Source organism: Engystomops pustulosus, chromosome 6, assembly GCF_040894005.1.
Source record: "Engystomops pustulosus chromosome 6, aEngPut4.maternal, whole genome shotgun sequence".
NCBI classification, from domain to species: domain Eukaryota; kingdom Metazoa; phylum Chordata; class Amphibia; order Anura; family Leptodactylidae; genus Engystomops; species Engystomops pustulosus.
Window position 1 is genome coordinate 132,505,841 of NC_092416.1, and position 17,635 is coordinate 132,523,475.

Consider the following 17,635-nt stretch of genomic DNA (forward strand, 5'->3'; position numbering starts at 1 on the left):
TGAGAATGGCTTGAATCAATAACTTGTTTCTACTAGAATACCCTGCTGTAGCCCTTGCAGCTGCGGATTATACAGTGGGTATGGAAGGTATTCAAACCCCATTTCACTCTTTGTTTCATTGCAGCCAACTGATGAGATTCATCAATGTACACTCTGTACCCCATCTTGACAGAAAAAAAACAGAAATGTAGATATTTTTGCACATATATTCACATGGTCATAAGTATTCGGCCCCTTTGCTCAGTATTGGGTAGAAGCAGCTTTTGAGCTAATGCAGCTATGATTCTTCTTGGAAATGATGAAGCAGGTTTTTAACACCTTTATTTGGGGATCCTCTGCCTCTTCCTTGTAGATCATCTCCAGATGCCTCAGGTTGGATGGTGAACGTCGGTGGAGGCCATTTTCAAGTCTCTCCAGAGATGCTCAATTGGGTTTAGCTTATGGCTCCTGTCTCCCTACTGCATCTCTGGAGCTCAGCCACAGTGAACTGTGGGTTCTACTTTACCTCTCTCACCAAGGCTCTTCTCCCACGATTGCTTAGTTTGGCTGGACAGCCAGGTCGAGCAAGAGTTGTGGTTGTCCCAAACTTCCTCCATTTAAGGATTATGGAGGCCGCTGTGCTCTTGGGAATCTTAAGTTCTGCAGAAGTTTTTTATAACGTTGGCCAGATCTGTGCCTTCTAGCAAAAAAACTAGCAAAAGAAACTTGACATTATATCAGTAAAAAGCTATATACTTTATTAATCACAATAATACTGTAGTAGCTAAACAATGGGAACATATATTAAAAACAGTGCATGTCATATCAATATAAAGTGCCAAAGAAGAGCATATAGAGTAATAGGTATGGAACAAATACTACACTAGGCCAGATTATGGACAGCTGAATATAAGCATAAAAATCCTGCATATGTCACTTTAAAAACCATAGGCATAGTTACCATACCAAGTAAGAAGGCATACACTGTGCAACCCCGACAAGTAGCAGCTTACACCGGCTATGCTCCAAAAGACTAAACCTATTCACAAAGAGAGAGCAATTGCTCAAGCTTAAAAAAGTTAACTTTTATTAAAATATAATATTTTAGGTGTGATACAGTACAACTTTATAAATTCCCAGGGGTAAATAGCTTAGCACATGTGGTCTAAGCTTCAGATAACACATTGTATACAGGCAGTCCCCGGGTTACGTACAAGATAGGTTCTGTAGGTTTGTTCTAAAGTTGAATTTGTATGTAAGTCGGAATTGTATATTTTATCATTGTAGCTCCAGACAAATTTTTTTTTTTTTGCCCAAGTGACAATTGGAGTTAAAATTTTTTTGATGTAATTGGACCAAGGATTATCAATTAAGCTTCATTACAGACACCTTACAGCTGATCATTGCAGTCTGGGACTATAGTAAAGCATCCAGAGAGCTTCACCAGAGGTCACAGTGGGCAGAGGGGTCCGTCTGTAACTATGAGTCGTCTGTAAGTCGGGTGTCCTTAAGTAGGGGACCGCCTGTATTTGAACAGTGATGTGTATCATATAAAAAGAAATAAAAGGGAAACAAAGGAACTCAAGTTGATTATTGGTGAGGGGTATTGTGTTATGGCTGGTTCACTTCTCCTTTTTGGACTTATCAACTTAATATACAGATCAATCAACTAAGGGTGAAGACACACATGGCGTTTTTGGGCCGTTTTTACTAAGTGCGTTTTCAGATCGTTAAAAACGCATCAGTTTTTTTGAAAACGCATGCGTTTTTTGAAAACCCATGACTTTTTGTACGTTTTTCATTGCGCAATTTCGGAAACGCATGCTTTTTCAAAAAACGATCTGAAAACGCACTTAGTAAAAACGGCCCAAAAACGCCATGTGTGTCTTCACCCTTAGGGTTGAAACAGTTGTGAAACATCTTAGGCCCCTTTGACTCTTGCGTTATTCACACACGTGTTCTGCGCGTGCTTTTGACTTTCAGAACCTGCATTGCACTCTGACCCATTGTAATCAATGCTTTTTTTCAGACTTGCATTTTTTTTCACACGCACACACACATTTTAATAACGCGCATTTAAATCTCAGCATGCTCTACTTTTGCAAGTCAGGCGCCTGAAAAACGCACCATACAAGTCTAAGAAGATGCATCAAAAACGCTTGCACTGTTTTTCACGCATCAATTGCCATAGAAAAGATAGACCACAGTCCTGAGTCCTTTTCACGTGTGTTGTCTGTGTGTGAAAACCGTGAACGTGAACTCTGATGAAAAATGTTAGTATTTCACTGACCAAATCCTGATCGCACCCTGATCAGACTCTGAAGTGATCTGCAACGCAAGTGTAAAATACCTGGCGATGGGGATCACTGATTGTCCTCTGTTGTTGGAGTATTAGAATGCGTTTACATGTGGAAGTAACACATGCGTGGGGGTGGTCTACATTAACCAGATCTGTGGAAAAATACAATCTAGCTTATATCCTCAGACATGTCCAAAATGCAAGATGCCAGGGACTGACTTGGAATATGGATGTGTGCAATGGTTTAACACCTATTCAAATAGGCTGTTACCTCTAGCATTGGATAAGTTCAAATGGATTTGTTATAGGGTCTGACCTCTTAATCACTATTCTGGCAGAGGTTATAGTAAATTTGGTAGGCACATACCCCCATGTCCCTATCCTTCTCACACAGCACATACCCCCATGTCCCTATCCTTCTCACACAGCACATACCCCCATGTCCCTATCCTTCTCACACAGCACATACCCCCATGTCCCTATCCTTCTCACACGGCACATACCCCCATGTCCCTATCCTTCTCACACAGCACATACCCCCATGTCCCTATCCTTCTCACACAGCACATACCCCATGTCCCTATCCTTCTCACACAGCACATACCCCCATGTCCCTATCCTTCTCACACAGCACATACCCCATGTCCCTATCCTTCTCACACAGCACATACCCCATGTCCCTATCCTTCTCACACAGCACATACCCCATGTCCCTATCCTTCTCACACAGCACATACCCCATGTCCCTATCCTTCTCACAGAGCACTTACCCCCATGTCCCTATCCTTCTCACACGGCACATACCCCCATATCCCTATCCTTCTCACACAGCACATACCCCCATGTCCCTATCCTTCTCACAGAGCACATACCCCCATGTCCCTATCCTTCTCACACGGCACATACCCCCATGTCCCTATCCTTCTCACACAGCACCTACCCCCATGTCCCTATCCTTCTCACACGGCACATACCCCCATGTCCCTATCCTTCTCACACAGAACATACCCCCATGTCCCTATCCTTCTCACACAGCACATACCCCCATGTCCCTATCCTTCTCACAGAGCACATACCCACGCCCCTATCCTTCTCACAGGGCACATACCCCCATGTCCCTATCCTTCTCACAGAGCACATACCCCATGTCCCTATCCTTCTCACACAGCACATACCCCCATGTCCCTATCCTTCTCACAGAGCACATACCCACGCCCCTATCCTTCTCACAGAGCACATACCCCATGTCCCTATCCTTCTCACACAGCACATACCCCCATGTCCCTATCCTTCTCACACAGCACATACCCCCATGTCCCTATCCTTCTCACACAGCACATACCCCCATGTCCCTATCCTTCTCACAGAGCACATACCCCCATGTCCCTATCCTTCTCACACGGCACATACCCCATGCCCCTATCCTTCTCACAGGGCACATACCCCCATGTCCCTATCCTTCTCACAGAGCACATACCCCCATGTCCCTATCCTTCTCACACAGCACATACCCCCATGTCCCTATCCTTCTCACAGAGCACATACCCCATGTCCGTATCCTTCTGACAGAGCACATACCCCATGTCCCTATCCTTCTCACAGAGCACTTACCCCCATGTCCCTGCACTCTGCCCCCTCCCTGTCTGTCTCCTATCACAGTCTGTTCCTCTCGGTGTCAGCAGCTGCAGGCTCTTCCTATATAACACTTGTGTGCTCTGTATACTGTACACTGGCTCCTCCCACACTGGAGTCTGGTCACATGGTCATGACATCACTGAAGGTCCTGTAGCCATCTAGGAAATAGCATCTACCGAGGACGAGGACACCCGGATATGAGGTGATCCGGAGACGCCCGCGGGTATGACAGGACACCCGGAGAGAAGTTTGAAGACTTTAAGCCTTTGATGTTATCGGTGCGTGGAGTATTTCTTAAAGACCTGGGAGCCCATACAGAAGGCCTGAGGCGCCGGGACGCGGACAAAGCCCGGGACGTCTACCCCAGCACCGCCATGGGTGAGTGCAGAGCTTCCCGGGCACTGCCGTCCTGTACCCGCTCTGTTCTGTTGTATTACCTGCCGACCATTACTGCGGCCTCTGCACGGAGCTGCCCCTGCTCACATCTGACCTGTGCCCTGCAGAGAGTTACCCCGTCCTGTGCCCTGCAGAGAGTTACCCCGTCCTGTGCCCTGCAGAGAGTTACCCCGTCCTGTGCCCTGCAGAGAGTTACCCCGTCCTGTGCCCTGCAGAGAGTTACCCCGTCCTGTGCCCTGCAGAGAGTTACCCCGTCCTGTGCCCTGCAGAGAGTTGCCCCGTCCTGTGCCCTGCAGAGAGTTACCCCGTCCTGTGCCCTGCAGAGAGTTGCCCCGTCCTGTGCCCTGCAGAGAGTTGCCCCGTCCTGTGCCCTGCAGAGAGTTGCCCCGTCCTGTGCCCTGCAGAGAGTTGCCCCGTCCTGTGCCCTGCAGAGAGTTGCCCCGTCCTGTGCCCTGCAGAGAGTTGCCCCGTCCTGTGCCCTGCAGAGAGTTACCCCGTCCTGTGCCCTGCAGATAGTTACCCCGTCCTGTGCCCTGCAGAGAGTTGCCCCGTCCTGTGCCCTGCAGAGAGTTGCCCCGTCCTGTGCCCTGCAGAGAGTTGCCCCGTCCTGTGCCCTGCAGAGAGTTGCCCCGTCCTGTGCCCTGCAGAGAGTTGCCCCGTCCTGTGCCCTGCAGAGAGTTGCCCCGTCCTGTGCCCTGCAGAGAGTTGCCCCGTCCTGTGCCCTGCAGATAGTTACCCCGTCCTGTGCCCTGCAGAGAGTTACCCCGTCCTGTGCCCTGCAGAGAGTTGCCCCGTCCTGTGCCCTGCAGAGAGTTGCCCCGTCCTGTGCCCTGCAGAGAGTTGCCCCGTCCTGTGCCCTGCAGAGAGTTGCCCCGTCCTGTGCCCTGCAGAGAGTTGCCCCGTCCTGTGCCCTGCAGAGAGTTGCCCCGTCCTGTGCCCTGCAGAGAGTTGCCCCGTCCTGTGCCCTGCAGAGAGTTGCCCCGTCCTGTGCCCTGCAGAGAGTTGCCCCGTCCTGTGCCCTGCAGAGAGTTGCCCCGTCCTGTGCCCTGCAGCGAGTTGCCCCGTCCTGTGCCCTGCAGCGAGTTGCCCCGTCCTGTGCCCTGCAGCGAGTTGCCCCGTCCTGTGCCCTGCAGCGAGTTGCCCCGTCCTGTGCCCTGCAGCAAGTTGCCCCGTCCTGTGCCCTGCAGCGAGTTGCCCCGTCCTGTGCCCTGCAGCGAGTTGCCCCGTCCTGTGCCCTGCAGCGAGTTGCCCCGTCCTGTGCCCTGCAGCGAGCTACCTCGTCCCGCACCCTGGAGAAATTTTGGTGTTTGTTTTGTACTGGAGAAATATCTGTGCAAATCATAGTGGAAAATAAATTTTGAAGCTTTTGTTTCCTGGATTTCTCAGTGGAATCCAGGAAAAAGGTGTTAAAATGTGTACCAAAAAACAGTTTCTTCCATAACTTTTATTTTTTTTCTAAAAACTCCCTTAGTCTCCACATATATGGTACTGCTCCATGCATCGACTCTGCTGTACTGTACTTATATACAGAGCTCTACTGTATTCTTAAGACCTTGTGGCCAAAATGATTTTTGTCTAAAATGACAAAAATGCCCTGAAACTGTGAGGAATATGGTGCCATACACGGTAGTACATAATTGTATATATAGTAATAGACAGCACTGCTCTGAAACATTGTAGTTGGATACGGCTCCAGTGCCCTCATATGTTGTAGAGGAGGGCGATGGATACACCTCTGGCGTCATGCGTTATAGATGAGAGCGATGGATACACCTCTGGCGTCATGCGTTATAGATGAGAGCGATGGATACACCTCTGGCGTCATGCGTTATAGATGAGGGCGATGGATACACCTCTGGCGTAATATGTTATAGATGAGGGCGATGGATACACCTCTGGCGAAATATGTTATAGATGAGGGCGATGGATACACCTCTGGCGTCATATTCGGTAATTGATGGAATTGGTTGCCTCACCCTTTATAGAAATATAATGAATGGAGCAGGTGATAATAGTAATTTGTGTAATATACTTAATTAATTTACACAGCTTCTTTGTGTATTTTTTTTCTGCTCTTTCTCCAGCAGTGAGTAGTGTATCTGAAAACCTTTTGCGGTACCTTTACTTAATATAGATAAGGAGGATAATGATTAACTCTTTCCATACATAGAGAATATTTCCTTTGATTCAGCAATGTAAGTTGCCAAAAAGTTAACTCATTAGACGCTGTCAGGTTCCTGATTGTATACATCAAACTGTAGCAAGGGCTGTATGGAGAGGGCTCATGGGCTTAGCCCTCTCTATGCGCAGCAAGCATGTGTCAGCAGTATTATACAGCTGACACCTGCTGTAGTTGGTGCTGGCGCCGATCGTGTCAGGTAACCTGTTAGGTGCTACAGGCTAAATCAACAGCGCACATAACCTCACAGTTACCCTCTGCCTAAAATCCAACAAGGCTGATGTGCCGATTAAAAATTTTTGCTAAAAAGCTAAGCCACACAATGACTAATATATTCAACGTGTTAAATGGAAAACAATGCCTCCTCTTGCTACCTTGAAAGGCAGCCCCCTTAAAGGAAACCTACCACTTGTAGTGGCAGGTTTCCGATGGCAATACCGGGCACCAGCTCAGGGTGAGCTGGTGCCGGAGCTTATTTTAGTTAGTGTTTTAAACCGCGGTATCGCGGTTTAAAACACTTTTTGAACTTTATAGCCGGCGCAGGCAGGTACGCGCTCGGCGCTTACCGTGCACGCGGCTACATAGGAAGTGAATGAGAGCCGCGTGCACGGTAAGCGCCGAGCGCGTACCTGCCTGCGCCGGCTATAACGTTTAAAAAGTGTTTTAAACCGCGATACCGCGGTTTAAAACACTAACTAAGCTCCGGCACCAGCTCACCCTGAGCTGGTGCCCGGTATTTCCATCGGAAACCTGCCACTACAAGTGGTAGGTTTCCTTTAACATCAAGTATTACCTACATAAAGTCTAATAATATGATGTGGGATTAAGCCAAAACAGTATATCTATTCCAGAAGGAACAGACTCCCAACTGTAGACAGCACTGTTCCCACCTGGTTGGGTCTCCTCAGTACAGCGTAGGGAACTGGATTGGCTGTGTTAGAGGCTGTTGACTAGGACCAGTTAAATTAAGGCCACCTTAAAGGCATCTGGAGAGTTACAGCCATAGATGCTCTACTAGGGAATTCTGGGAAGTATGCAAAAACGTTTTCCAAGGTGTTAAATGGAAAACAATGCTTCCTTTTGCCACCTTAAAAGGCAGCCCCCTTAACACAAAGTATGACCTACAAGAAATCTAAAGATATGGGGGCACATTTACTAAGGGTGCGTCAGATGCATTTCCGTCGTGTTTCCTGAATTTTTCCGTTTTGCACTGAATTGCCCTGGGTTTTTGAAGCATGTGATCGGATTGTGGCGCATCGGCACCGGCTTTCATGCGACAAATCGGGGATTGTGGCTGTTGGACAACCCAACTGATTCGGTCAAACCGTGGAAATTGTGTCGCAATATCAGCGCTCACATACACCAGGAAGAAGAAGGTGAACTCCGGCGGACCTCAGCGGGGAAGCGACGCATACAGGAAATTGGACGCACGGTCTTCGTGAATCGCAGCAGCTCCGAATCCTCGTCGGACATTCCGGATCAGCGGCGTCAACGGGACAGGTAAGTAAATGTGCCCCATGGTGTGGGATTAAGCCAAATCAGTTCCCAGAATTCCCTAGTGGAGCATCTATCTACCTAAGTCTCCACACGCCTTTAAGGTGGCCTTAATTGGCAAACTCTCCATAAGGAGAATACCTACTGTCTGATATATTCAACGACAGCGTACCCCAGGAGACAGTCCAAAAAATCTGGAAACTGTCCTGTGAGACTGCTGCAAAAAAAATCCAAGGACTTCAATTCTATTGAACTCACATAAAATCTTTTGAAATAATTCTCTTGCCCCATATGAAGGAGGCGGTGAAGGATAGGCTCGACCCATTACAATTCGCAAATAACATAACGGGTGTGGACAATGCGGTGCTGCACCTACTACACAGGACCTATTCTCACAGGGAACAAAAGGACAACATCGTAAGAATAACCTTCTTTGACTTCTTCAGGACCTTTAATACCGTAGATCCAGCGTTTATTAGGGATAAAATGACCCACCTCAACTTACAGCCCTCTATTATAGACTAGATGGTCAGTTACCTAATAGACAGGCCTCAATTCGTAGACAAGCTCAGCAATCGAGGCGCAAGCCGAGGTATTGTTCTTTTTACATTTCTGACTGAATGATTTCTGATTGAATGATTTTAGCCATAACTTGGATCGCCACCACCTCCAAAAATTCTCCGAGGACACTTTTATAGACCCCTGCTTAAAAGAAGGTGAGGGTGAGCACTACAGAAACATCATCAACTTATTCATGGTATGGAGTGTAGGCAATAACCTTCTTCTAAACACTGACAAAACTAAGGAAATGGTCATCATTCTACAAAGGAATAAAAACAGCCTCCAGACCAGTCACCATCAAAGACCAAGCCATTGAACAAGTAAGAACTTACAAGTATCTGCATGTCGATAATTGACAAAAAAAACTGGACTGGACCGAAAACTGCGGCCTAGCAAGATCTTACTTTCTCAGGAAACTCGGGTCCTTCAACGTATGCAACCAAATCCTGAGAATGTTTTATGAGCTCTCGATCGCGAGCATTCTATTCTATGGTGTCACCTGCTTGCGGGGGGGGGGGGGGGGGGTACTATTAAAAGATGAGATGGGAGCAAAATCACAAAAATTATTAGGAGGGCACAGTTGGCTTACACCTACTAGGTCATAGATGCATCCAGAAATTCCCTTCGATAACATCTTGTAAGGCCAATCGGCACCTCCGTGACGTATTCTGAGGATCAGTTTCCATGACAGCTGGTAGTCTGTTAAAGGCTCCCATCACTGTCAATAAGCAACCTATATTACAGTCTGCCAGAAGCAGACTACAATATAGAAGCAGCATACAGGCAGTCCCTGGGTTACGTACAAGATAGGTTCTTTAGGTTTGTTCTTAAGTTGAATTTGTATGTAAGTCGAAACTGTATATTTTATAATTGTAGCTCCAGACAAAAATTTTCTTTGTCCTAATGACAATTGGAGTTGCAAAATTTTTTCTCTAATGGGACCAAAGATTATCAATAAAGCTTCATTACAGACACCTTACAGCTGATCATTGCAGTCTGGGACTGTAGTAAAACATTCAGAGAGCTTCACCAGAGGTCAGAGGGGTTTGTCTGTAACTATGGCTTATCTGTAAGTCAGGTGTCCTTAAGTAGGGGACTGCCTGTATTCACAATATACTGGAATACAGATGTAATACAGTATATTGTATGAGTGATCAGATCCCGTGGGGAGCCTTAAATAATTGTTAAAAAAATTATTTTAAAAATATTCAAATTGCCCCTCTTTCCCTAGAACAAATATAAATATAGATACACAAATAACTCATAAGCATGTTGGGCACCCAGTAACAGAAAGTAGCGCCCAAATGTCAGAATCGCCATTTTGCAAAACATGCAAATTTAAATAGCTCCACGCACTGAAGTGTGACTACTTATTGGCGTCTGAATATGGCAAAAATAAGAAACTTGGATCGAACTGGCCCAATGAATTAGGGTGAGGCGTTGTGTTATGTTTCAAAATGCATCACAAATGCCGCAGGTGAATGCGGCCTCAGATATTTAATTGCGGCTGCTTTAAAAAAATAAACCTTTTATACTTGGTGGTGGAACACTAAATCACCGGTCCATAATGTTTAGTGTCCAAAATCACCCTGACAGGTTCCTTATAAATAAGCATGGGGGGGAAAGGGGCACCATTCAGTATTTCTTTTATAAAATATATCACAAAGTTCAGTATTCTCATGTGCATTATTGAATTATACAATGTTGTCGAAAGTTTGGGTGTATATAATCTGCAGAGAAGTTATCAGAGACCAGTGTGGGAGGCACCATATTGGCAGCAGGTTGTTACACAAATATATTTTGCTTATTTTATTATCTTCTGTTTCAGTGATACCTAAACTACAGCCAAAAAAACTATTATTTATAACAAATTGCAACTTGGTGCTCCCTTCTCTGCCACAGCTTTCAATCATATTGGCGACTTGAGAACGTCAATACTGTTCAGGTTATCATTGTAGCTTCCCTCCAGGGTCCCATTGAACAGGAAGAATCTCAGGGCAGATTCTCCAATGATAATCCAGCCCGTTCCACCCCTCCTCCTGCTGCAATCTCATGTAGACCAGGTAATGTAGCTATAAAATAGCACCGACCACATCCAGTGCTGGCCAGGACTGCAGGAGGAGGCCATAGGTTTGCCACCACTGTTCTAGTCCGGGACTGACTGTTCTCCTCCTGGTCTTGCAGTGCATTGGTTTTACAATGTTATGTCAGTCACTCTATAAAACATTCCAGTGTTTGACACTACTCTGTGGCCTCTATAAATGTACAGGCGGTCCCCTACTTAAGGACACCCGACTTACAACCTATAGTTACATATAATACCAAAAAAAGATATATAGGACCAAAATGTACTCAATCACATATTACTCATGATCACTAAGTAGTGGAAAATATTAGACAAACTTTATTATTCAATATGGCCATCAAAAAACATTAAAAACATAGAATAAAAATCCACAGAGACAAAAGTGTGGCAATGGTCAACAGTATCTAGATCACAAGCATTATCAAATGCATATTGATCAATAAGGTAACAGTATATTCAATTTTGGTTATAATCCAGCATATTACCCACCCGGGTGTTGCATAATACCAAAACTGTCAGTCACTAAGTTATGACCACCGCCACAGCACCCCGACGCACGTTTCGCCGTTGCTTCCTCCAGGGGGTGTAACCTATAGTTACAGACAGACCCCTCTACAGACTGCAATAATCATCTGTAAGGTGTCTGTAATGAATCTTTATTGATAATCCTTGGTCCCATTACAGCAAAAAAATGTTTAAACTCCAAATGTCACTGGGGCCAAAATTTTTTTATCTGGATCTACAATTATAAAATATACAGTTTCGACTTGCATACAAATTCAACTTAAGAACAAACCTCCGGACCCTATCTTGTACGTAACCCGGGGACTGCCTGTAGTGTTGCAACTCATGCTGAGCCGTTGGAGTATTTCTTGATGGCATTACTCAATACTAGTGTGTACATGACTGATGATGGATAGACACAATACTGTTAGACCACCTACAGTTCTTGACACATCATGACAGCCTGTGACTACCTGCGTGTTCTAGGAGTTGTGGATTTGCTGAAGTTGGATTGCTCGTTTCTCTTCAGTTATGTCCTTCAGTTTTTGAGGTCTGTCTTCTTTCCATTTTTTGGGGGATTGCATACTGACCCATTGATTTCTATGGGTCAGTTCACACATTGTTTTTGACAGATGTGCAGACAGTGACAAAAATAGCTGTATGCACTACTTTTTACTCGCATGCAGACCATAGACCAACAATGCAGTTAATGCATCCACAAAAAAACGTACAGCAAATGAATGACATCCTTATGCTTTCCGTTTTTTTTTTTTTTTTTTTTCAAATGTTGCTAGGCGACCAACTGTTTTTTTGCTTTTGTAAACACAAGTGTTAAGAGCTGTTTAATTAGGCAAATCTCTCTTCAGCTGCGTTAAACGCAACGTGTGACCGCACCCTTAAGGGTGCGTTCACATGTGGCATTTACATTTCTCTTTGAAATGCAATTCAACAGCTGTGAATTGTGTTAATGTTGCATTAACAATTTGCTTGAAAAACAAATGTTTAAAGTGGTGTTAACAAAATGTTTCCAATTAATTAACGTTGGCAAATTAGGCAAATCTCCTCGGGCACTCCGTGGATGCACAGAGGGGGATTTATCAGAAGTGGCTGAGAGCAAGACCTAGAACTGTTGTAGACCCTCGTGGCAACCAATCAGCGCTCATCTTTCATTTTTAAACTGGTGTGGCCACATACAAAAACCTCAATATTTCCCATATTTACCGGTATTAGGTATTAATACATTCAGGTGAATGATTATGTCCTATGAAACAGATGAATTAACAGTTGTTATTGTTATTTTTTTCTCTCATATACAGATGAGCAGGAAGCTCTTAAGTCCATTATGAAGGACTTGGTGGCCCTTCAAATGGGAAGACGACATCGAACACCAGGAATTGAGGGCGTGAAAACAAAGACGGGCAGCCTCCCCAATAAACAGGTGAGCTCCCATAATGAGTACCGATGGCTAATAGTTCTGGGATTGTAAGGGCTTGTTCACACATAATTGATGTAAAATTCAATCTGTGATTTCCAAGGACAGCGTACTGGCTGCTTTTAGTCAATCTATTTTGTGTCAGTAGTGTATCCACATCCATTTTTTTCATGTCCTTGTGGAATTCATCAGCAGTGAAAAAACATTAATGGAACACAAATGTCATCAGTTTTCTTTGTGGACCAGCTCTACTTTTTTTTTTATGGGCAACTGATGAGTGGAAAAAATGCCTTGAAAATCACAGATGTGTGATGTGTATGAAGCGCTAAGATAAAATGTCTTCTTTTATCAACAAATTTGCACAACAAAATTAACTCTCATTCATTTAGGGAAATTTATCACATGCCAGTGCCTTGTGAGCCAATGTGTGATATAAGCCTCTTCCCCCCCGTTGCACCGGATACATCAGGAGGCTCCCGTCTCCTGATGTATCCGGCAGCCAGCCTCACTGACGTTCCATTCTTACAATCAGTGGCGAGTGTTCAGGGCTGAATGGTTGTAAGCTATAGCGAGTGCACAGGCCCACACTACCACGGCTTCCACCACCGCCTGTGTCTCCGTTCACTCCCACTTGCTGCGGAGGTACTGTAAAGAGGGAAATATTCGCAATCCTAGGCAGTTTGCAAGGAATTGTGATTATTTCAGGGTTATACACAAGAAAACTGGTGTACAAGCACTGATAAATCTCCCCCATGGCCCTCTTCTTTACTGCAGCTCATTGACCTGATTGGAGACAGTGGAATAGATGTTACTGTAAAATAAAGCAGAATAGTATTGCAACTGTGACAAGAACACCTTACAGAGAACGGAGGAGACATAGCACAGACAGTAGTAAATTGTCTTTATCCTTCATCAGACTGCTGTGCTATCTTGCCCTAGCCTTGTAGAGAGGTGGTTTGCAGAGCATGGTTATGTATGATGTTCTCTGCGCACTAGATTATTAAACTGTGTGGGAACATAAGAGCAGAGTGTAGATGGTAGCGAACATGATGGAACTGCTTCCTGTTTTCATTGAGCAGAGAGGGAGGAGCACACTGAATATCCCCCCCCCCCCCATCCTTTCTTCAACTTTGTGAATATTGGCACAGATTTGCTTTTGCATTTTAATGTGCACAATTCTGATCATGTGCATTTATACTAGTTGTTGTTTTTTTTTTTTATTACAACATGAGCATAAGATATGTGTTCTACATATGAAGAATAATTTATTTTTTTTTGTTCTAGAATGATGTACGGATAAAGTTTGAACACAATGGAGAGAGGCGGTGAGTGAAGTACTTTTATTATAAATCTTAACTCCTTACCGACACGTGACATAATAGTACGTCACACGTTGGCTCCTGCTGTATGGAGAGGGCTCACGGGCTGAGCCCTCTTCATACAAGGTGGGCGTTTGCTGCATATCGCAGCGAACACCCACCTGTGACACCTGCAGTCGGTGGCGGAGGCATTTAAATCCCGGTGGCACGTCGGTTACGCCATATTGGATTCTATCACCACCCCGTGTCATCAGTGGGTGCCGATCAGTTACTATTACAGCCGCAGGTCTTACAAAGATCTGTCACTGTCTCATCAAATCATCCCCCTTTCCCTAGAACTGATATAAATATAAATAAACAATAAAAATCATAAATATGTTAGGTATCGCTGCGTTCCAAAATGTCCAATCTATCAAAATAACAGTTTTTTCCACCGTTTAACCCTGTAGAGGAAAATAGCACCCAAAGTTAAAAAAGACACTTTCTTGCCATTTTGAAAAATCTAAAAAATTAAATAAAAAGTCATCAAAAAGCTGTTCAGCCCTTAAAATGTTAGCATTGAAAATGTCATCAAAAGTCTCAAAAAATGACACCACCCACAGCTCTGTACACCAAAGTATGAAAAAGTTGTTTTTAACGCCAGAAGATGGCAAAATGAAGAACTTTTCTTTTTTTGTACCGAAGGTTTTAGTTTTTGTAAGTGTATGAAAACATTATAAAACCTATCCAAATTTGTTATTCCCGTGATGGCACCAAAGAATAAAGTAGATATGTCATTTAGAGTGCAGAGTGAAAGCTGTAAAATCCAAGCCCGCAAATGCATTTTTTCACCAATTTCACTGCATTTGGAATTTTTATCCTGCTTCCCAGTACACAGCATAAAATTAAATACCACCATTTTGAAGTCTGATTTGTTATGCAGAAAACAAGCCATCACACAGATTTTTACATGGAAAAATAAAAAAGTTTTATAGATTTCTGAAAGTTGGCAGTGAAAAATGGAAACACAAAGACGAAAAAGGGCCAGGTTGTTAAGGGGTTAAATAGACTTTTTATCTCAACTAGAAAAACAGTCTCCATGTATGAGAAGAGGGTGGTGTTTGAAAGGATGACTTGGTGTGTATGGCCTTCAATGGATTATGTTAAAGCTGGGCAGATTGGCAGAAATGTTGGGTGTCTCATGTCACAAATATAAAGGTTGCTCCCAATACCACAATTTATCTACCCAAACTGAATGTTATGTAAATTTGGGCAGTGCACACCGTCATCCGCTATGCCTTGGTTTTTATAGTCCAGCACTCCTTCCTAAATGAAAATGTTATGTTATAACCGGGAGGCGCTCAGCTTGTGTCCAAGAAAATTTTATTTTTTTTTTTTTAGGGAATAGGGCTTCACCGCTACCAGAATTTTGAGTGCGATAAGATGCCCATAGAAATATCATGATACTTGATATTGATACAATCCTTTCCAGAAAATCTGAATTTAGCGTTAAGGTTGCAGTCACATGGGGCTCTTACATTGCATTGAAAAACACAATGCAGACATCTGGGGACAGCGATCAGCTCGGTCGCATATGTGTTTCCAATGAAACACATGGGATCAGTAGGGATCAGCCAACATTTTGCAAGGAGTACTTTAGTTTTTTATGACCGTTTATTATATATATTGTGAAGGTTGTCCTGCTAATTTAAATATAAAATGTATAGTATATTTTGTGTGTTTTTATTCAATTTAACTGTATTAATTGTATGTTTTTTTTTTTAAAAAAAAAGGATATTGTAGTGATATTTAGATATATTTGAATGTAGCCCAACTCTATGGAAGCTCTAGTGAGAAGAAATTCTCCCATTGACAACCATTAACCCCATAGTCTAGTGCTATGCTATGTCCTGTATCCCTATGGCAGGTAGAGAGTGCAAGTTGTGAGTTCAAATCCCGGTTGGGCTAGAAAAATATATAATTGAATAACCTGAAACAATTAAGAAACGTTTTGTCAGAGGAAGCCCTTTGAAATGAAGAAACGCCATGTATGGACAGATGATGGTATTTGCCTGATCGCATTTTCATGGCTCTGCTGCTGGCCTGACAAATCTATTCAAAGGATTCCCTGCCTGATGTTTCCTCTGCGGATTCCCCTGCAGACAGCTACTAGGAGCCAGTAGAATGGCACCAATCATTCAGTACTGAAAATGACAGAAACCAGGTATTGAACTGTTCTGAGTGTGAAAGTATCTAACAAGTACCGAGGTTTCATACACTAGTAGGGAAGTGGCTCAAAAATAAAAACAAAAATGCATAGGCAACAAGTATGGAGACGGCTCTACGTAACACAGCCGTTTGGTACATAAATTGTGGTTACTGTTTCCCGTTAAATTAAAAAAATTATCAAATGTAACCTATATCCTTACAGTACGTAGTTTCACTGCAAGGGCTTATTCACCCAGCCGTTATGGGTCGCTTGATTTGTGACAAGATCATGGCCCCGGTGACTTGCAGTGAGCAAACGGTGTGTCACTGAGTTGGGTGGCCATGCTGCAAAATATAGGACTTTCCATATATTTAGGCAGATTTGCAGAGCGGCCGCTTGTCTGCCTATGGAGGGAGACAAAGTCGCGCCCACCGGGGCGGGCCTCGACCCGATCGCATCAGCGTTTCTATGGAAACGCCTGCGATCGGGAACGAGCCGCTGGTGTTTCGCGTTAAATTAAGCGGACAAAGCGCTACGTGTGGTGCCAGCCTAAGGGTTTATTGACAAGCTAAAGTAATGTTGTCGTGACCTGACCACAGTGCTGGGGAAAACCCTAAGTAGGTCATCCAGTCTATTGTAAATGTGCTTACACCTGATGGTTTGTTACAATGTTCCAGTATGGGCAAACCCTGTGCTACGCCCTAGAAATATAGCACCTAGATGCACTGATAGGTTGTAATAATCTGAACAGCCTTATAGATATTGTGGAGACGTTTCCTCTTGTCCGCTTCAGTGCCATTACCATAGTAGCAGACGACGAAATGTATCTGATAGCCTCATGAGTGAAAAGTGCGCTGTGTGGGGTCTTTTAACCCATCTTTAAATTTTATAGCTTCCCCTATGTTAACACTCATGAGCTGCGGTGTTGGAACTTGGAAAATCATAGTTTTAATGTGTCCGGCCCAGGAATGTTCACATCACAGTCAATAGCCTGATTGTAAACCAGTCCTGGCGTTCTCTGATCCTTATCCTGAGTTTCCCTCATCCTAAGGGTCTCTCATTTACAGACAGGAGCCTGGAAATATCCTGGCGGCTGCCAGATCTGACCACAGTTATGTGAGATGGCTTGGGGCTGAGCAGGAGAGGGATAGCGCTTAGTACTGGCTGGGCTCAGGCCACGAGGAGTGAACTGAAAGCTTCCTACCAGGGGTGGAAGGTTCAGCCGACTATTAGCAAACACTGGCATACTCTGTGCCCCGCTTGGTGCTGGATATTCCAGGAATGTCCCTTGTGGTTTCCCCTCCTTCTAGAGAAATGGATCTGTAACATTCTAATGGAGCTGTGGAGCTGTCCCCACGATGGCCCATGAAAGGCATTCACATAAATTGCCTATAAAGTAGCCAGCAGTGTTCTGGACAGAAACCCAGATGAGGCCTCTATCACAGCCTTAGCTCCAGGCCCCATAATCATAAGACATTCAGTAACTTTGCATCATTGCCGTTGCTGGAGTTGGACTCTTTGGTAGAGGAGGGGGGGAGGGCTACAAAAAAGGTGTCCTTAATA

The 17,635-nt window shown here is 44.4% G+C and overlaps 1 protein-coding gene across 1 annotated transcript in view; it reads left to right on the plus strand.

Moving 5' to 3' along the window:
- The first annotated feature begins 4,027 nt into the window (after positions 1-4,027).
- Positions 4,028-17,635, plus strand: part of MAP3K3 (mitogen-activated protein kinase kinase kinase 3) — a 28,051-nt gene continuing 14,443 nt past the window's right edge. Inside the window, exons 1-3 of the mRNA XM_072111075.1 lie at positions 4,028-4,291; positions 12,450-12,571; positions 13,850-13,890. Coding sequence (XP_071967176.1) covers positions 4,183-4,291; positions 12,450-12,571; positions 13,850-13,890 — 272 coding nt within the window. The 5' untranslated portion in view covers positions 4,028-4,182. The remainder of the gene's footprint in view (positions 4,292-12,449; positions 12,572-13,849; positions 13,891-17,635) is intronic.